Source organism: Bufo gargarizans, chromosome 6 (assembly GCF_014858855.1).
Source record: "Bufo gargarizans isolate SCDJY-AF-19 chromosome 6, ASM1485885v1, whole genome shotgun sequence".
Taxonomy (NCBI): domain Eukaryota; kingdom Metazoa; phylum Chordata; class Amphibia; order Anura; family Bufonidae; genus Bufo; species Bufo gargarizans.
In genome coordinates this window covers 155838831-155860557 of record NC_058085.1, presented here as the reverse complement: position 1 = coordinate 155860557, position 21727 = coordinate 155838831, and the positions used below count along the sequence as shown (strand labels likewise).

The following is a 21727-nucleotide window of genomic DNA, read 5'->3' as shown; positions in this document are numbered from 1 at the left end:
ATAGGAGCTGATCTGCAGCACCCTGGGGAGGGCGCTATACAGTGGACAGGGCCTTCTGCTTCCTCCTCTGTTTCTGGCGGTTTATTTTTTTTAGCAAACACCTGGCACCCCCACCAATCCAAAGGATAGGCCATCAATATCTAAATGCTGAACAACCCCTTTAATTCTTTGGATTTGTCACCTCTACATGCTGCTAGCACTCCTGCCACTACATAATGAAAAAGGAGATGAAGGCAATTCCCCTGATTTGTTTAACCGTGGGGTGAGTTAGGTAAAGGCGGCTGGGGGTCACAGGAGAAACTAGTTCTTTCATACCCATGGTTGGCAATAGAGCAGTGGTATTTTAGTGACTATTCTAATGCATTTTCAAGTATTATACAGATTGATTTTTACAGCGTGGCTTTCGATTCCGCTATGTATGTGAGGGGCCATCTCATGGAGGGCTACCCGGAGCTTCCAGTGAGAAAGGAAAGAAAACCTACCCTACTGTTAAAGTAAGTGCATTATAAGCTGTGTATAGTATTGGGTACGAGGTTACTGTTCACTGCATGAATTTTAACTACATAAAATATCTTTTTAATGGAGTATTATTTAGGCTACTTTCACATCTGTGTTTTCCTTTCCGGTATTGAAATCCGTCATAGTATCTCAAAACCGGAGGAAAACGCTTCAAAACTGAACTGAAGGGAACAGAGATCACAAGAATGCATTCTGTTCCGTTGTGTTTCCATGACGCACACAAAAGCTCTGCAAGCAGTGGTTTTTTTTGTGTATCATGGGATATGGAGCAAGACAGATCTATCATAACTCTCAATGTAAGTCAATGGTGCCGGATCCGTTTTCTCAGACAGAAAAGAAAACTGATCCGGCGCCCATTGACTTATAATGGTTTTAGTGCGTCTTAGTCATTTTAGAGATAATACAGTACAACCGGATCCGTTCATAACGGATGCAGACGGTTGTATTATCCTAATGGATGCGTTTTTGCTGATCCATGACGGATCCAGCAAAAACGCAGATATGAAAGTAGCCTTACCTGTTAACAAGAAAAATGTACGGTATTCAGTACTTGTAATTTTGCCAAACAAGATCCTACTTTGTGTTTTTCTTGCTAAAGACCTACCTTATTAACCCATTTATTGTATCGAGGGGTGCATCTTTTACAGCAGATGACTGGTTGGGGCACAGCCTTCTTTTAGCACTAGTGCAATTTTTGTTCATTTTTTTTTATATTTCATTTCAGATCTTCAATTATGTTGGCATGGCTAAGATCGAGGTGGATTTGGTAACTCACACAGACCCCCCTCAAGTCCATGCTCACAGTTTGGTTGGAAAACATGCCAATGAAACTGGAAATTGCATCCTAACTGTAGGACCTAAAGATATGACTGCTCAGTAAGTGTTGTTACTTTCCAATCTCTGTTCTTGTACTGTGAAGTTTGAAGGTTGGAAACTCCACTCGCAGAATTTCTTTAGATTTCAGTAGACTTGTAGCGTACAGTCCTCTTACTATATATGACATGTCAGCAGATGATTAAAGGTGAAGGAATCTTAAACCTGGCAATTTAGATTACAAATAGGATGTGCGTAATCATTCCACAAGTAGGGTCTGTGTTGAAATTAACATTCAAGGTTGAGGCTACTCACAGACTTCCTGTAAACTTTTTCAATTTTAGCAAATTTTTGCTAAGTTTCAAGCTCTTGTTTCTGTTCAAGGAAACACAGTGGGACAGATTTGCTAAGACTGACGTTGCAATCGCCAATCTTAATATAAAGTCCGTCGGCGCAGAATGTGCCAAATGTATTAAAGGGCATGGACCTCTTAATAAATTTGGAGCATTTCCAGGCAGTTCGTGCACCAAAGGTTCAAGTCTACGCCAGCTCAGAAACAGAAGTTTCTGGTGTAAATGTTAGTAAATTTGTCCGTCTGTGCGAGGCCATGCGACCTCCCACTAAGCCTTACCTACTTTTCTAGCTACTTTGAAAAATGGCGAGAGAAGTGAAAAGTTGCAAATATGGCATGTGCCATAATTTACTACTTTTTTTCCACAACAATAGTGGCGTTAACCCTTTAATAAATGTTAAGTTGCATACAACTTAGTGCACTGCAATTGTCATTTAAGGATACGGCCACATGGGGCAGATACAAATCTGCTGCACAGTACAGGGCAAGCTATACTGATAATTTTTTCAATATACATTATTTATTGATTTAGATTTTTGAGTAACATTTAACGCTGTATTACACTGGCCTAATGTTCGGCCAGTTCATTGTTACCTAGCTTTCGCAGGAATACTTGTTAGTGATGATCTGACCGTGTGATACTACCGCCGATTACTCGAAGAACGAGCAAGCTTTCATTCATCAGGCTATTGGAATCCTCCAACAGATTTAAAAATTGTCATTTGCCAGCAGCAGATAATGTTTTCTAATCACAATTTGCTGCAAACAATAATTCAGTATGGGGACGAGCGATGGCATTAGCAATTGCTTGTCCCTATACAGTGGAGGAGATCGCTGCATCTAATTGCATTTTACCCTTCAACATATTAAATCAGTTTTAACCATAATTATTTTTCTTTTGTATTCAGGTTTAATAACTTAGGCATTGTTCATGTCACAAAAAAGAGTCAACTTTACATCTTGAAAGATAAGATAAGAAGGCAGCTACTGAGAAATTACAGGGGGACACGCACACTTACAGGTGACGTATGGTTCCTTGGAACTGGGGAAGCACTGTTTTTTTCTTTATCCAGTTTCCTGTTTGGCTGACTTCACATCACCATTTAGCTTTCTGTTCTTCTGATCTGTTAGAAGAACAGTAAAATAAAACTAATCCGTTATGCTCAGTTTGCACTAAAAATAACTGATCTGATTATTTTTTTGCATTAGTTATGTTAAGTTTGTGTCACTTCCGTCAGAGATTAGTTATTGTTGATGGGAGAAAAAGTCAGAAGAATGGAAAGCTAAACAGTGATGTGAACTCAACCTTACAGATTAGATAATGAACTGATCAGTTCAGAGCTAATATAATTGAATTGGGAGATTCATTCTTCCATAGAATAGATTTGGGGAGCTGAGCCACGTATTATTGTCTTAAAGGGGTTGTCTCATCATAAAAACCCCTTATTGAAAACAACTTGGCCAGTCAATCAGCTGATCACCAACGATACATCTTCTATCTTAGATGTTAATCATCAGCAAAAGCTGTGGCCATCCATGATACACATATGCACGGGCTAGGTATGCCAAACTGAGAGCCAGTGATATTCACTGGCCCCCCATTCTACTTGATATGTTCTAGTACAGTGATGGTGAACCTTTTAGAGACCGAGTGCCAAACTTCAACCAAAAACCCACTTATTTATCGCAAAGTGCCAACATGGCAATTTACCCTGAATACTACAGTCCAATATAGTACATCTTCTATGTACTTTATCATTTGGCTATAATAACCTGCCTACATTTAGTGCGCTGCTTGTGCTGTACATAGTGCGCCCTGCGCTGATGAATGGCGGGTAAAGTCTAAGGCATATTGGTATACCTTTGACTTTTTCCAGGGTGCGGGTGCTCACAGACAGGGCTCTAAGTGCCGCCTCTGGCACCAGTGCCATAGGTTCGCCACCACTGTTCTAGTAGGTGTGATAAGCCCTTTAAATTTGCCAGACATAAATCTCCAATTTCTAGTTTTTGTACCTTTCCATTTTTATACATATGAATGTGAAATTAAATGGTCAAATGGTGCCGTCCTGTTACTGTGCAGCAGGGGTTAAAAAAGCTGCTGTATTAGCAGCATAAGGGACATTTACAATTTTTTTTATGCTGTTATTATGGCATAAAAAAGTCACAAATTATGGCGCACACCAAATGTGCACCATAATTTGTGACATTTTAAGCTTCTTGCCAATTTTCCGAAGTGCATAGAAAAGGGGGCAGGGCTTAGCGGGAGGGGACGTGGCTTTGCGGCTCCCACTGCATTTACTATAACTTTCGTCAGATCAGTGATCAACAATGAACCACAATCAGCTATTTGAGAAGACGGCCTTCTCCAGCTTTTCCTAAGCCATGTGACATCACGCTTGGTCACATGGCCTAGGCGCAGATCAGCCCCATTGAAGTGAATGGGGCTGAGCTGCCATACCAAGCAAAACCGCTATACAATGTATGTAGCAGTGCTTGGTGTGCGGAGAGAAGGCCACGGCGCTACTGCAAGCCTTTACAAACAACTGATCGGTGGGAGTCCCGGGTGTCTATCCAAAGGATAGGTCATCAGTAAAAATAAATCTTGGAAAACTCCTTTAAACACTTTACCCCTGTTTTTTCTTCACAGAGCTTGAGGAGAAGAAGATTGAGGCAGAAGTTAAGGAGCTGAAAAAAGTTACAGATTTAAGCATTGTTCGCCTTCGGTTCACAGCCTATTTGCCAGATAGCATGGGAGCTTATACACTGCCTTTAAAACCAGTTATTTCAGATCCCATCCATGACAGCAGTAAGTAAAGTATACCCCTCATACATGATGCATTTCACATTTATCTTCACGCTGTTAAGAATCTGATTGTCCCCTTTTCTGCTCTATGCATGCTTTTTTTAGAACAGCTTTTATAAAAACATTTTAAAAAAATCATAGATATCTTTTGCGGAACAGACATATAGATGCAGTAAGCACACAGGTTAGGCTACTTTCACCCCTCCGGTGTGAAAGTCCCCCTCCCCCCCTTCCAATCGTAACTGGCATCACCTAGATCACTTATATTGCAGACTGCTGGCAATTCATTCATAAACTACATGACGGAGTAATAGAAGTTGCACAACATAGAGAATGAACAGCACCATATGGTCTGCGGATTTCATTTTTGAAATACTGCAAATTTGATGCAGATTTCACTTTTTTCAGTCGGTCAAATCTATATTGAAGATCTGCATCATAAATTGACCTGCAGAAGATTTAAAATGCGCATCACAGGCCAGTTTCCACAGTGGATTTTTCTGCTGCGTGTGGATGAGTATTGCTAAAGCCTATTCAGTTTGCTAGCACTTGACAATGCTGAGATTTGTCACATGAAAATCTGCAGCATTTCAGTCACATTTGGATGCACACATAGGGGGTTACAGGGATTTTCTGGATTCCGCATATAAATAATATTGCTTGTCTCATGTATATACAGTTCTCGAACTCATTTAGGTATTGTGTCCATAACTACAGGAGTAATAAAGCACCATATTATGCCTGTCTGAAAGTGGCCTTGATGATGCATTATATGAGGTTCAGAGGTTTATCATTGTTAATTAGGATTACAATTTGTATAACTGGATGGAAAATTATACTGATTCCCAATACTTTCATTAAAAAAAGAGTGGCGTTTTCCTGCAGTTTTTTGCATATCTTAAACACATGCAGCATTTAATGTATACATGTGTGATATGTATGAACTCCTCACATCTTACAGTTTTATTTATCCCAAGGACTATGCTAGAGTGCATGTTTTAGTTGAAAATTTCAATTTTGGTCCAACTTTTGCTAATAATCGTTTACTGCAATGTTGCATAAAGGTGGTTGTGTGTATTCATTATTAGGTTATATTTTTATACACAGTATGTTTTGCACGCTCACAAAATGTAGATTATTGTAAATGTAGATTCATGTAACCTAGAAGCGGTTTGCCGTGTACAGTATACATTTTTAACACATGTGAATGATAACCATATATCACATGGCCTTTGTTCCAGTGTTTTTAAAGGGGTTTTCTGGGATTTTGATACTAATGACCTGTCCTGTGGATAGGTCACCAGTATCTGATCGGTGGGGGTCCGACACCCAGGACCCCCACCGATCATCTGTTTAAGAAGGCACCAGGCCAGCGCTCCTGTGAGCATCGCCGCCTTCTCGCAGCTTACCAATCACAACACCGTACACAGCAGTTGTGCTTGGTATCGCACTCAGCCCCATTCACTTTAAGCACACCAAGCTCAACTGCTATACAATGAACGGCGTTGTGCATCGTAAGTACATAGAAGGCCGCAACGCTCACAGGAGCGCTTGTGCCTTCTCAAACAGCAGATCGGTGAGGGTCCCAGGTGTTAGACCCCCCGCCGATCAGATACTGATGACCTAGCCTGAGAATAGGTCATCAGTATCAAAATCCCGGAAATCCCCTTTAAGAGCACAAGCTGTTGTTGATGCGCCTGTGGTATATGTGAGCTTTGCACACCTCAATACACTACGTTTAAATAGTTTTTATGTGCAGTCTATCAAGGCAGATCCAATTATCTGTTTTTAGGAAGTATACACGTATAGGTTTCGGGGGTGCACTCATTTTTTAAGAGCTGTAGCCCCTTATTTTATAGGTTGCTACTTTTTAAAATTTCCAGCTTAAAATCAGATTCTTGGTCTTTTCAGTTCTGGTTATTTTTATTTTTATGGTGTGCATGTAAATTTAGGCTTAAGTGGTATGTATGAAGATCTATTTTTAGGAGGTGTGGTCCATAATAACGTTCTGCTTGGGTCACACTTTTACTTGCTAATATACATATATATAATTGTAATATATTATTATTATAATATACAATTTTACATTTTTACGAAAAATTACACTTTGATGCAAAATTGCATAACGTTATCTGTGTGTATAAAGTGCTGAGTGGTGTTTTGACAATGTGCAGTTGTGTGGAGGGTAGGTGTCCCGTTGCCGTATTGCAGAATGCTCTGCGGATCCGCAATACACGGGCACCGTTCTGTGTGCATTCCGCATCACGGATGCAGACCCATTCACTTCAGTGGGTCCGCAAATCCGTAGATGCGGAACGGAACCCTACGGAAGCACTATGGAGTGCTTTCTTGGGTTTCGTCCCATACTCCCGTTCCGCAAAAAGATAGAACATGTCCTATCTTTTTGCGGAATGGCCGGATCGTGGACCCATCCGCTGCGGCTGCCCCGCGGACGGTGTTCATGCATTGCAGGCCGTGGGCACAGCCACAGGGCGCAGGAGGCCTTAGTATGATTTTTTTTTATTTTGCAATTTAGGTTTCATTTGTGCATATCAAAACTGCGAACATTGGGAGAGATTTATCAAACTGGTGTAAAGTAGAACTGGCTTAGTCACCCATAGCAACCAATCAGATTCCAGCTTTCATTTTCCAAAGGAGCTGTGAAAAATTAAAGGCGGAATCTTTCTACCAGTTTGATAAATCTACCCCCATTGTCTTGGCTACCAGAGGTGCAAAATGTCCAAACGTCCCTGGCAGTGAAAGGGTTAAAGAAGACCTGTAAATGTGTCGTTTGCTGGCCATTAGAAAGGAGTATTAGATATAAGTAATTTTCCGATTCATTGGGCACGGCATGGTGTTCTCCAGGCATGGTGTCACTTTTTGAGCATGCAGTTCGCTGCTATTTAGCAGGTTAGAGTCTTCCGTAGGAGCAGCAGCAGAATAGGGTCACGGCCAGGGACATGATTACAATAATGTGATAGTGCCCTTTATAGTAATCAGAAAGTCATGTACTTTCCTACATCGATCAGGGAATTACACTGCTGCTAAATGAGCTGGCACAGATGATTATTCATAAAGTGCCTGTTACCCTTTCCATGGAGACACCGATCTTCAGATATTAGTCAGTGCTGACAGTTAGCAGCCGGAGATTAAAGGGACTTGTACAAAACACTTGCCGGGTTTTTCGCTATTTCAGTTTCTTTCTGACGTGAAGAAAATCTTGTGCTGTGATGTTCTTGCCCTTGATCTGTATTTAGACTGAACTAAATAATGTATACTGTACATCAAAATTCAATTTGTCTGCATAAGCGCTGTGTGTAAAGAAAAGAGGGTGGATTTATGAGTCTGCACACAAGCCACTTACCCCTTACCACATTCTTCCCCATCCAATACCTGCACTCCAAACTAACAATTTACTGCTGCTTAGGCCTCGTGCACACGACTGTGACGTTTTTTACGGTCTGCAAACCGCGCATCCGCAAAAAACGGAAGCCTTCCGTGTGCCTTCTGCAATTTGCATAACGGAACGGGCGGCCCATTTTAGAAATGCCTATTATTGTCCACAAAACGGACAAGAATAGGACATGCTATATTTTTTTGCGGGGCCACGGAATGGTGCAACAGATGCGGACAGCACATGGAGTTCTGTCCGTATCTTTTGCGGCCCCATTGAAGTGAAGGGGTCCGCACCCGAGCCTCAAAAAATGCGGCTCGGATGCGGACCACAAAAACGGTTGTGTGCATGAGGCCTAAATGTAAGGGTCCATTCACACGTCCGTATGTGTTTTGCAGATCTGCAAATTGTGGATCCGCAAAACACGGACACCGGCAATGTGCAGTCCGCATTTTGCGGACTGCACATCGCCGGCACCCTCATAGAAAAAGCCTTTCTTGTCTGCAATTGCGGACAAGAATAGGACATGTTCTATTCGGAAAGGAAGTGCAGATCCGCAAATGCGGACAGCATATTCTGGCCCCATTGAAAATGAATGGGTCCGCACTTATTCCGCAAAATTGCGGAACGGATGCGGACCCATTTTGCGGATGTGTGAATGGACCCTAAAGGACATGTGCAGGTTTGTAACATTTTCTATTGTTCTGAAGTAAAATCTATTGAGAAGCTCTTACCACATTGTGCTGCAGCTCCTGGAGTGGAGTGTGGTCCTGCAGTCGTGGGTTACTTCTTCCATCTTCCTACATTACAGACATGGGACAGATGAGTGGAAGTGACATGACTGTAGGATCAGATTATACACTGGGTTTGTAGTTTGTAACCATGAAGACACATTGACGAATACACAAAATGCTAGAAGAGTTTTAATCAAGATGATTTGTAAAGTTGCTTCATTTCTTATATTGTCGTTGGAGGCACAAGAGTACTAAGAAATGACAGCAAAGGTTCTCATGTCCTTTACATTTTTATGCAGTGTTCCTGTTCATTGCTTCACTACTTTAAAGGGGTTATCCCATGACTACAATAAAAATATAAACCAGACATCATACAGTACACGACAATCTCTTTCTAACAAAACTAGAACCAGCCCTGTACCTCACATGAATCCAGAGATCTCCTCATTCATTACTCCAATTATTCTGCTAGATTCTCTAGACTAGGAGCTCAAGGGGCATGTCCTTTCTGCTGCAGTTCTTTCCCTGTAACTGACACAGCTTCTAACACGGTATCAGCAACCTTTGGCACTCCACCAGCTTGCACGCCTATTAGACTGTTCTTGTAACTCCCCTAGTGAAAGGAGGAAACTACAACTCCCAGCTTGCACGCCTATTAGACTGTTCTTGTAACTCCCCTAGTGAAAGGAGGATTCTGGGAGTTGTAGTTTCTGAACATATGGAGTTCCAGAGGTTGCTGATGCCTGTTTTAACAGAACATATGGCTGGTTGCAGTTGAAGATGTAACGAGCACGGTCAACCAGCTCAGTGAGGCGGACAAAAAATAAGGAAAATAACAAACAGCAGGTGGCGCTGTGCAGATGCATTTGATTGAATAACTCGCCAAATTTGTAATTACATGCAATTACTAAAAGTATTCAGATTCTGATGCTGGTGTGAAAAATTTAGAATACGTTTTGTGGTACAAGCCCTTTAAGTGACACAGCAATCACTAGACACTTATTCACATATATCTAAAAATCTGCAAAATACCAAACCTTTTACCTGTTTTTCTGGTTTACTTAAGATATTCTATTAAACTAACCTACATTGGTTGATTGGATGTGATATTGGAGCAGTCACCAATAAATGACACTAAGGCTCAGATGCCATTTATCCAGGGAACTAGACTGATTGCTATGTTTCTCGTTAGGAAGGAATTCCCCTCCCCATCCCCCTCCTTCTTCCGTAATTGACTGATGACTCACTGGCGGTTTTTGTTTCCCCTCTCTCACCAATGTCATACTCTTTCAGTCATTAACAGGTAGAACTTGAGGAACCTTTGTCCCGTATTACCTTATTGACTAACAATCTCCTGGATTTAGAGCTTTCGGCAGTCTGTAAGCTATGTGGAGGGAGGGAGGATTCACACAAATCGTGTTTGTGACCTTCTGTCTATGGAATGAGATAGAGGCCTGTGGGAAGAATGGAATTCTACATGGAACACTTCAATGAGTCAGCAAAAAAAAGCGGAAGGTACCCCGTGTGCATTCAGTTTCCGAATGTCCGTATTTCCTGTTCTGCAAAAAAATAGAACATGTCCTATTATTGTCCGCATTACGGACAAGGATAGTACTGTTCTATGAAGCTGTTCCGTTCCGCAAAATACAGAATGCAAACGGATGTCATCCGTATTTTTTGCGGATCTGTTTTTTGCGGACCTGCAAAATACATACAGTCGTGTGCATGAGCCCTTAAGCAATCATAACATTTCTGTCTGACATTGCTCCTCTCACAGTGAGTGCCATAGGGGGAGCCATGCTCTGCACTAATGAGGGGCAATCACCCGGAAACAACTGTCTGCAGATGAGATGCTGGCTTATTTATTATCCGAATCATGTCTCAAGGCTTATTTAAAGGGTCAGACACTGACTTATAGGATAGCTGCCTTACATCTTGTGGCATTAGAGGCAGAGCTTGTTAAGGGCTCATTTGCATCCCTGTGTCCATATTGCATTGATTGCTGATCTTCAGCAGGAATCAGTTGCCTGCTATTAATCATGTTGCTGATATTCCTCATCAGTGCACAGAGATTATCATCCCTCACCTCAGTCCCCGTTCATTTCCCTAATACAGATACACAAAAGAATCTAATTAATTCTATAATTTTGTGTAGTGAGGAGGGAATCTAGTACCTGAAGGACACCCACGCATACACAGGTATAGCATACAAGCTGCATGCAGAGCTAATTCTTGGTAAGATTCACCATGCTTCTGCTTCTCCTCCATCTCTATGCAGCATGAGATTGGGTTTTCCAAATGCAAAGGGTTTTTCCAGTGTTGCAGGCGTCTTAATAATGAGTGCTCTGCCGAGTGACTCCACCGTTCTGCGCTGACACAAACGGGATTCCCAATGATTCAGTTTATTCTGAAACCCAGGTTTAAACCTAGATTTTAACTAATCAGTGCCCAGTGTGAATTAGTCTCATTGTTTCTCAGCCACCGCTGATAAGGTAAGGAAGTTATCTGCAAGGAATTCCCCAGTTTGAAAAGTAATTGTCACTTCCTGCCCTTATGGAATGAGGATAAAACTCTTTGGCATTGCTAGGTATACATATTGCGTAATTATTATGTAATTATGATTTACAGTATGGAAGCAATGAAATGTGCAGGGCAGCGGGAAGACTGCAGGGAGACAGACGTTCAGTAGGATTTTCACACAGGCTTAGGTATGCATTGTGCTCACTGGATTGTGTTCCATATACTGCTGACCAATACATTGGTACATGTGTGACCTCTAGTGGTTGCTTAGGTAAATGCAGTGTACTGTTCCAACTAGTTTAGGCTCTGTTCACGGCTGTCTGTCACATCCCGTCTGTCAAACGCCTTCATAGCAGATTCTGCTGGGTGACAGGCACCATGAAGAAATCAGAAGGACTACTTATGTGTCAGTGGGGATCGTTGGGCACGGTTGGCGTCTGCCTTGTGATGGATTTGCCACTGTCTGTTTTCCGATGACAGAACAGAAAAACTGAATTCACAACGCACATGTGAACTTGGTTTATTGCAGACTATTCAGTTACTTGTTTGTATCCCCTCCCTGGAAAATACTCACTTAATTTACCTTTGGCAGAATCTCCCGGAGCCTCCAACTTGCGAATTTCCAGAATGGACAAGATATCTGGGTCTGTGAAAGGAGGAGATGAGGTCTACTTGCTTTGTGATAAAGTGCAAAAAGGTGAGTTATTTCAGTTTACTTCTCTGATTTTCAGATGCCTGTACTTTGTGAGAATGCAGAAAGCCAGAATCAAGTTTTCTCATTACAAAATGTAATGCTTTTCTACATAGAATCCTGACCGACCAGACCCTGTCAACTTGGCTTAATGAATAGTTGTGAAAAAGTCAAGGGGATTTGTTTTATTGATCTAAACATCTTTAGGTCCAAATTTTGGGTTGTTAATGTACAGTCAAGTCCATAAATATTGGGATATCGACACAATTCTAACATTTTTGGCTCTATACACCACCAAAATGGATTTGAAATGAAACGAACAAGATGTGCTTTAACTGCAGACTGTCAGCTTTAATTTGAGGGTATTTACATCCAAATCAGGTGAACGGTGTAGGAATTGCAACAGTTTGCACATGTGCCTCCCACTTGTTAAGGGACCAAAAGTAATGGGATATAATAATTATAAATCAAACTTTCACTTTTTAATAATTGGTTGCAAATCCTTTGCAGTCAATTACAGCCTGAAGTCTGGAACGCATAGACATCACCAGACGCTGGGTTCCATCCCTGGTGATGCTCTGCCAGGCCTCTACTGCAACTGTCTTCAGTTCCTGCTTGTTCTTGGGGCATTTTCCCTTCAGATTTGTCTTCAGCAAGTGAAATGCATGCTCAATCGGATTCAGGTCCGGTGATTCACTTGGCCACTGCATAACATTCCACTTCTTTCCCTTAAAAAACTCTTTGGTTGCTTTTGCAGTATGCTTTGGTTCATTGTCCATCTGCACTGTGAAGCGCCGTCCAATGAGTTCTGAAGCATTTGGCTGAATATGAGCAGATAATATTGCCCGAAACACTTCAGAATTCATCCTGCTGTTTTTGCCAGCAGTCACATCATCAAGAAATACAAGAGAACTTGTGGTGAACCCTCTGTATTCACTCTGGTGAAGTCTTCTCTTGATTGTTGACTTTGACACATATACACCTACCTCCTGGAGAGTGTTCTTGATCTGGCCAACTGTTGTGAAGGGTGTTTTCTTCACCAGGGAAACAATTCTTCAGTCATCCATCACCGTTGTTTTCTGTGGTCTTCCGGGTCTTTTGGTGTTGCTGAGCTCACCGGTGCGTTCCTTCTTTTTAACCTCTTGCAGACAGGTACCTGTACGCCCCTGTGTATTTCCGATCACCGCCGTGCGCCGGGGGCGGTGATCGGGACAGAGTGCCGAGGGGGATCCTGTGATCCCCCGCCATATCTGCGATCGCAGCAAACTGCAGGTCAATTCAGACAGGATCTCACAGGCAGGAAGCTGTATGAGTAATACACACTGTATTACTCATACAGCAAATGCATTCCAATACAGAAGTATTGGAATGCATTGTAAAGGGGATCAGACCCCAAAAGTTGAAGTCCCAGAGTGGGACAAAAAATAAAGTGTAAAAAAAGTAAAATAAAGTTGTTTTTTTATTTTTTTTAAAGTTTCAAGTAAATAAAAAAAAGTGTAAAAAAAAAGGAAAAAAAGAAAAGTAGACATATTGGGTATTGCCACGTCTGTATTGACCAGTTCTATAAACCTATCACATGACCTAACCGCTCAGATGAACACTTTTTTTGTCACCTTACATCACTAAAAGTGCAACACCAAGCAATCAAAAAGGCGTATTTGCCCCAAAATAGTGCCAATCTAACCGTCACCTCATCCCACAAATGAGCCCCTACCTAAGACAATCGCCCAAAAAATAAAAAAAATATGGCTCTCAGACTATGGAGACACTAAAATGATTCTTTTTGTTTCAAAAATTATATTATCGTGTAAAACTTAAATACATTTAAAAAAGTAAACCTATTAGGTATCCCTGTGTCAGTAAGAACCTGCTCTATAAAAATAGTTCAGATGAACGTTGTAAATAATAAAAAAATAAAAACTGTGCCAAAACAGCAATTTTTTGGGAAATTTTCAATTTTAATCCAATTTTTCCAGTAGGAAAGCAAGGGTTAACAGCCAAACAAAACTCATTATTTATTGCCCTGATTCTGTAGTTTACAGAAACGCCCCATATGTGGTCGTAAACTGCTGTATGGCCACACGGCAGGGCGCAGAAGGAAAGGAACGCCATATGGTTTTTGGAAGGCAGTTTTTGCTGGACTGGTTTTTTGACACCTTGTCCCATTTGAAGTCCCCCCTGATGTACCCCTAGTGTAGAAACTCCAAAAAGTGCCCCCATTTAAGAAATTACACCCCTCAAGGTAGTCAAAACTGATTTTACTAACTTTGTTAACCCTTTAAGTGTTCCACAAGAGTTAATGGCAAATAGAGATTAATTTTCAGAATTTCAATTTTTTTTTTTACTTTGCCTCACAAAAAGTGTAATATAGAGCAACCAAAAATCATTGTACCCTAAAATAGTACCAACAAAACTGCCACCTTTCTAAAATGGGGTCAATTTTGGGAGTTTCTACTCTAGGGGTGCATCAGGGGGGCTTCAAATGTGACATGATATAAAAAAATCAGTCCCGCAAAATTTGCCTTCACCTGGCCATGGAACAGCTGAGAAGCCAATTGTCCCATTACTTTTGGTTCCTTAACAAGTGGGAGGCACATATGCAAACTGTTGTAATTCCTACACCGTTCACCTGTAAATACCCTCAAATTAAAGCTGACAGTCTGCCGTTAAAGCACATCTTGTTTGTTTAATTTCAAATCCATTCTGGTGGTGTATAGAGCCAAAAATGTAAGAATTGTGTTGATGTCCCAATATTTATAGACCTGGCTGTATTTCCAAATATATCTGTTTTTACAGTTGAAGCTCAGTATTTCTGATGCAGAGCTCCAAATCCCCAGCCTAGACATAGATTTAACATACTGGCTGGCTGCAATTGCCACCACTAAAGATGCGCTTGTTGTGTGGTGTGTTATGGTGTACAATATGTAATAAGCTCCTGAGCTCCCTCTAGCGGTGACTGCAGCCAGCATCTTATAGTTAAAATCTATCTCTATCATGAGGATTCGGAGCACAGGAAAAAAGAGCTCTCACTGCTATATAGATGTATTAAGAGATTAGTTATCACAACCTGCATCTAAAAAATGACATAAAATTTACTGTCCATAGACCCCATGTTGTGAAGGGGTTATACATGAAAAGATTTATCTCAATATTAACAATTTTTCTCATAGGAAATATTCTGTTTGCCTTCATCAATTTTCTTTAGCATGAATCATGTGTCCCAACCTACGCAGCAGATTTTTATAGGTCAGAATTGATTGATATACAGTGCCTTGCAAAGGTATATACACTTTTTTTGTGTTTTGGTGGCTCACAACCTGAAATTAACATGGTTTGTTTGAGGATTTGCATCATGTAATTTACAGAACATGCCCACAACTTTGAAGATGTTTTTTTTTTTTTTATTGTGAAGCAAACAACAAATAGGACAAAATAACAGAAAAAGTCAATGTGCATAACTATTCACCCCCCTAAAGTCGATACTTTGTAGAACCACCTTTTGCTGCAATCACAGCTCCAAGTCGCTTTGGATAAGTCTCTATGAGCTTGCCACATCTTACCACTGGGATTTTTTACCATTCCTCCTTGCAAAACTGCTCCAGCTCCTTCAAGTTGGATGGTTTGTGTTTGTGAACAGCAATCTTTAAATCTGACCACAGATTTTTTATTGGATTGAGATCTGGGCTTTGACTAGGCCATTACAACACATTAACATGTTTCCCCTTAAACCACTCAAGTGTTGCTTTAGCAGGGTGTTTGGGGTCATTGTCCTGCTGGAAGGTTCAAATCACGCACAGAGTGGTACAGGTTACCTTAGGTCTCTGTGCTGCCTCTCTGATTAATGCCCTCATTGCCTGATCTGTGAGTTTTGGTGGGCGGCCCTCTCTTGGCAGGTTTGCTGTTGTGCCATGTTCTTTCCATTTGGTTATGATAGATTTGAAGGTGCTCCTGGGGCATCATCAAAGATTATTATTATTTTTTTATAACCTAACCCTGACTTCCTTGGTCTTCATGGCAGTGTTTGGTAAGTGATGCCTCTTGCTTAGGTGTTGCAGCCTTTGGGGCCTTTAAACAAAAAGGTGTGTATATGTAATGACAGACCATGGGACACTTAGATTGCACATAGGTGGACATCATTTCACAAATTATGTGACTTCTGAAGGTAATTGGTTGCACCAGAGCTTTTTATGGGCTTTCTAACAAAGGGGTGAATACATACACACATGCCAATTTTCTTTTTTCTATTTCTAAACAATTGTTTTATTTATATATTTTTCTAATTTCACTTCACCAACTCAGGCCTCATGCACACGATAGTGGAAAAAAAAACGGACACACTGTCAGTTATTCATGGCCATTTTGCATCAGTGTGTTTGTTTTTCATGTCTGTTAAAAACGAACATGAAAAATTGATGAATTTGATTGGCAGTTATTTATAGACCCACCATTCTGAGCCACCCACAGGATGGTAGGGCCCCAGCTAAAATAATGATTTTTTTGTTGTTGCTGCCCCCAGCTTTAATAATACCCCTAATGTAGAGCCTCATCTTAAATAATGTCCCCCATAGTGTGTGTGTTTTTGTGTTTTTTAGGGCCCCCAGCTTTATAATGCCCCCATAGAGTCCCACAGCCAAAAAACAAAACAAAACCCTCACCTTATCCACTGTGTCACGCTGCAGCACTCTCTTCACTGCGCACTCCCACGTGGTTACGTCACCACGCAGATCGCAGGTCCTTCGGCAGGAGAGAAGAGACTGCCGCACCACGAGCAAGTGGATGAGGTGATTTTTTTAAACGTTTTTTTTAAACTCCTAAACGGCTTGTGTACCCGTTTTTAATGGAGTTAGACGTGTGCACTCTGGTCAATCGGCCATTAAAAACGGTCCCATTGATTTTAATGGGGTCGGTCCGGCCGTGAAAACGGCCAAAAATAGTACATGTCCTATTTTTGGACGGACGCTATTCACTGGCCCTTAAAAGAACGGCCATGTGAATAGCCTCATAGACTTTCATTGGTGCTACAAATGTGTGCATGTAGCCTTAGACTATTGTGTTCTGATCTATCACATAAAATTCTGATTAACAAAACATTGACCATAAGGCTGTAATGTAACAAAACAAGAAAAAAGTGAAGGAGGGGAGGGGGTGGGGGGCTGAATACTTTTGCAAGGCACTGTATAACATCTTGGAATTGTTTGCAAAGTGGGTGACACATTTAGGCAGAGGGTTTGGTGTATAGGTTATTCATATGGCTTCTTGCTTGTTACAGATGATATAGAAGTGAGATTTTATGAAGATGATGAAAGTGGGTGGCAGGCTTTCGGGGATTTCTCACCAACAGATGTCCACAAACAGGTATGAATGATCAGTGCCTGCAGACATACTTCATTATTCATTAGAATCTCCTATCCATGTTGTAGAATTATTATGTATCGTTCATTGCTTGGTAGTGTATATTATGCAATCTAATGGAAGCTCTATAATTTTTATGCTGCTTGTATTGGGATTGCTGTCAACTGTGATTCACAGAATGTGTAATTTAAGTTTTTTTTTTTTTTTTTTTGCTTTGGTCCCAGCTTCCTAGAAGCTCTGTAGACGTTCATAGATAGCTTTATAGTATCCTTATCTAACAAAAGGGTTTCAGCATCCTGGAAGTTTGGCTGATGCTTATTTAGTAATCTTCATAGATATATAGTTAGGTAAATATGGCTTCATTTACCGCTGATGTTATAATTTGTTATAATGAGACTGACCAGTCCGTCTTGTTCTTTTAGTATGCCATTGTTTTCCGGACTCCACCATACCACAATAAGAAAATTGAACGTCCAGTCACGGTGTTCTTACAGCTGAAGAGGAAACGTGGAGGAGATGTCAGTGACTCTAAACAGTTTACATACTACCCACTGGAGCAAGGTAGCGTGCCTTTACTCTTAGTAAGCAGATCAATTAAGGGTTTGTGTCATCTCAGATGTTGGTGTCATAGGCAAACTCTGGGGCCCATTCCTATCTGCAAAACAGGGCCCACGAAGCAAAGGAGAGCACACCCCTCATGCCCGGCTTGCTCTCCATTCACTTCTATGAGAGTTCTGAAAATAGCCAAGCGAGCCTGCTCAGGTATTTCCAAAAGTCCCATAGCGGTGAATGGAGAAGGCCACCTCCCATTCACCAGAACTCTCATAGAAGTGGATAGAGGGTGGCTTAACTTTGGTAATCTCATTCTGGACATAGGAGTGGGTCCCAGAGGTGGGACCCGCACCTATCTGACTTTGGTGGCTTATCCTAGCAATATGCCACCCATGTCTGAGATGAGACAACCCTTTTTAAAGAAAGTATCTCCCTGAGGCAATTAGCAACTCTAAAAAGAATCACATGGCACAATTGAGAAAAAGGAGAGCTGCTGCTTGACTAAGAGCGATTATGTTATATGCCATGTGTGTTCATAGAATCAGAAAAAGTGCTTTCTTTTCCTCCCGGTTGACCATTGGGAAGAGTTTATTGGGTGTAATTGTCCCCTCCCTATAGAAGTGTATGAGGATATACCACTATTGATTTATTATTACAAGACCTAGTTCCAGGTTCTCTTTAAAGGGGATTTCTTGCCCAAAATTAATTGATCTTAGGAATGTGTGTAAAATAATATTAAAAAAGACTCCCCTCAGTAAATAGGGTCCAGTCCCCTTTGCACCAGAAGTGTGGAGTCATGTGCAACCCTGCAGCCATTCACTGGCCTCAGTAGTGCCACTCAGGGATATGTCACAGCTGAGGCCAGTGAATGTCTGTATCAGTGCGCATGACCATGGGCAGGATATCACACTTCTGGTCTGCTGGGAACAGGAAGAAATAGGGAAGTAATCCTCAGTCCTGGAATGGAACTGCCTTCAAGAGGGGAGTGACTTTTTATTTATTTTGCACACATTGCCAAGGTCAATGAATTCGGGTTTGAGGGTTGGACAACCCCTGTAAGTGTTAATTCAGTTCAGTCTAAAAAGAGTAATGGTTACAATATTTGCTTTGTGCACATTTGTTGGAAAATTGGCAGATGGACAACCAGTTTACATGAAGAAGAGCTGTAAGAATTATTATAGGTTTATATTGGCCGTCACAGTTTTTTCTTATTTTTTTATTTTTTGTAGACAAAGAAGAAGTGGAAAGGAAACGAAGGAAAGACTTGCCATCAATGAATTACTTTGGTGGCGGAGCATCCATGGGAGGTGCAGGAGGAGGATCAGGAGGATTTGGCCATGGAGGTGGTAAGTTTACTTTTTATGAATTAGTGTATATAGACATATTAACCTGGGAGCTAGTTATCCATGCTCTTTTATCTGTTGTCATATTTTACATATTTTAACCACTTTCTGACCGCACTAGGTATATGTCAGCAATGTGGGAGGGGTGTGCGGAACAGGCTCATAAGCTAAGCCTGCTGTACATGGCAAGTTCTAGCTGTGAAATACAGCTGACACCCGCCAGCAATCTCTGGGATCAAATATAACTCGGTTCCTTGGATACCGTGGTCAGTAGCAACCACAACATCTGTCAGAGTTCCCTCTGACCTCCGATTGGTACCACCATCTTGAAATTGTGGGGTGCAGGTCAATTGCAATGGCAGCTCGGGGCCTTATAAGTGTTTCGAAGTCTGCTATTGTAGACTGCCTTTTAAGCCTTGCAAATAGAAGGCTAGCAAAAAATACCACAGACTGCGATAATACTATTGCAGTCCGTAGTGTACGTGATCAAATGATCCCATGTTCAAGTCCCCTAGTGGGACTGAAAAAAGATAAGACTAAAGAAAGAAAAATTCAAATCCACTCCCTTTTCTCAATATTAAATTTTATTATATACAGTACAGACCAGAGGTTTGGACACACCTTCTCATTCAAAGAGTTTTCTTTATTTTCATGACTATGAAAATTGTAGATTCACACCGAAGGCATCAAAACTATGAATTAACACATTGGAATTATATACATAACAAAAAAGTGTGAAACAACTGAAAATATGTCATATTCTAGGTTCTTCAAAGTAGCCACCTTTTGCTTTGATTACTGCTTTGCACACTCTTGGCATTCTCTTGATGAGCTTCAAGAGGTAGTCACCTGAAATGGTTTTCACTTCACAGGTGTGCCCTGTCAGGTTTAATAAGTGGGATTTCTTGCCTTATAAATGGGGTTGGGACCATCAGTTGTGTTGTGGAGAAGTCAGGTGGATACACAGCTGAGTCCTACTGATTAGACTGTTTGAATTTGTATTATGGCAAGAAAAAAGCAGCTAAGTAAAGAAAAACGAGTGGCCATCATTACTTTAAGAAATGAAGTTCAGTCAGTCTGAAAAAGTGGGAAAACTTTGAAAGTGTCCCCAAGTGCAGTCACAAAAACCATCAAGCGCTACAAAGAAACTGGCTCACATGCGGACCGCCCGAGGAAAGGAAGACCAAGAGTCACCTCTGCTGTGGAGAATAAGTTCATCCGAGTCACCAGACTCAGAAAACGCAGGTTAACAGCAGCTCAGATTAGAGACCAGGTCAATGCCACACAGAGTTCTAGCAGCAGACACATCTCTAGAACAACTGTTAAGAGGACACTGTGTGAATCAGGCCTTCATGGTAGAATATCTGCTAGGAAACCACTGCTAAGGAAAGGCAACAAGCAGAAGAGACTTGTTTGGGCTAAAGAACACAAGGAATGGACATTAGACCAGTGGAAATCTGTGCTTTGGTCTGATGAGTCCAAATTTGAGATCTTTGGTTCCAACCAAACGTGTCTTTGTGCGACGCAGAAAAGGTGAACGGATGGACTCTGCATGCCTGGTTCCCACCGTGAAGCATGGAGGAGGAGGTGTGATGGTGTGGGGGTGCTTTGCTGGTGACACTGTTGGGGATTTATTCAAAATTGAAGGCATACTGAACCAGCATGTCTACCACAGCATCTTGCAGCAGCATGCTATTCCATCCGGTTTGCGTTTAGTTGGACCATCATTTATTTTTCAACAGGACAATGACCCCAAACACACCTCCAGGCTGTGTAAGGGCTATTTGACCATGAAGGAGAGTGATGGGGTGCTGCGCCAGATGACCTGGCCTCCACAGTCACCGGACCTGAACCCAATCGAGATGGTTTGCGTTGAGCTGGACTGCAGAGTGAAGGCAAAAGGGCCAACAAGTGCTAAGCATCTCTGGGAACTCCTTCAAGACTGTTGGAAGACCATTTCAGGTGACTACCTATTGAAGCTCATCAAGATAATGCCAAGAGTGTGCAAAGCAGTAATCAAAGCAAAAGGTGGCTACTTTGAAGAACCTAGAATATGACATATTTTCAGTTGTTTCACAGTTTTTTGTTATGTATATAATTCCACATGTGTTAATTCATAGTTTTGATGCCTTCGGTGTGAATCTACAATTTTCATAGTCATGAAAATAAAGAAAACTCTTTGAATGAGAAGGTGTGTCCAAACTTTTGGTCTGTACTGTGTGTATATATATATATATATATATATATATATGTAATTGGCATACAAAAAGTCTGAACTATTAAAACATAAAAGTATTTATCTTGTATGGTAAAAGCCATAAAAAAGCCATAATGTGGAAAATAAATCGAAATGCCTGAATCTCTCTTTTTGGCCATCTAGTCCCCTGAATTTTTTTTTTATAAAAAGTGATCAAAAAGTCGTATTTGCCAGCCCTCACACAACTCTGTAGATAGAAATATGAAAAGTTATTGGTGAGAATATGGAGATGCAAAGCATTTTTTTCGATGTAAAACAGTAAAAACTGTATACATTTTATATCGCCATAATCATACTGACCCACAGGATAAGGTCATCATGTCCTTTTTAGTACAGGCTGGACAGAAACGGGATTATTGTTCATGGGATGGGGCCTGATAAAGCTCTGGCCTTATCC

General features: G+C 41.2%; 1 protein-coding gene across 1 annotated transcript in view; it reads left to right on the top strand.

Annotated features, from left to right (window-relative positions):
* Positions 1–21727, top strand: part of NFKB2 (nuclear factor kappa B subunit 2) — a 62066-nt gene that overhangs the window by 19850 nt on the left and 20489 nt on the right. Inside the window, exons 4-11 of the mRNA XM_044297457.1 lie at positions 396–494; positions 1244–1395; positions 2593–2705; positions 4332–4490; positions 11728–11832; positions 17096–17181; positions 17601–17739; positions 18960–19076. Coding sequence (XP_044153392.1) covers positions 396–494; positions 1244–1395; positions 2593–2705; positions 4332–4490; positions 11728–11832; positions 17096–17181; positions 17601–17739; positions 18960–19076 — 970 coding nt within the window. The remainder of the gene's footprint in view (positions 1–395; positions 495–1243; positions 1396–2592; positions 2706–4331; positions 4491–11727; positions 11833–17095; positions 17182–17600; positions 17740–18959; positions 19077–21727) is intronic.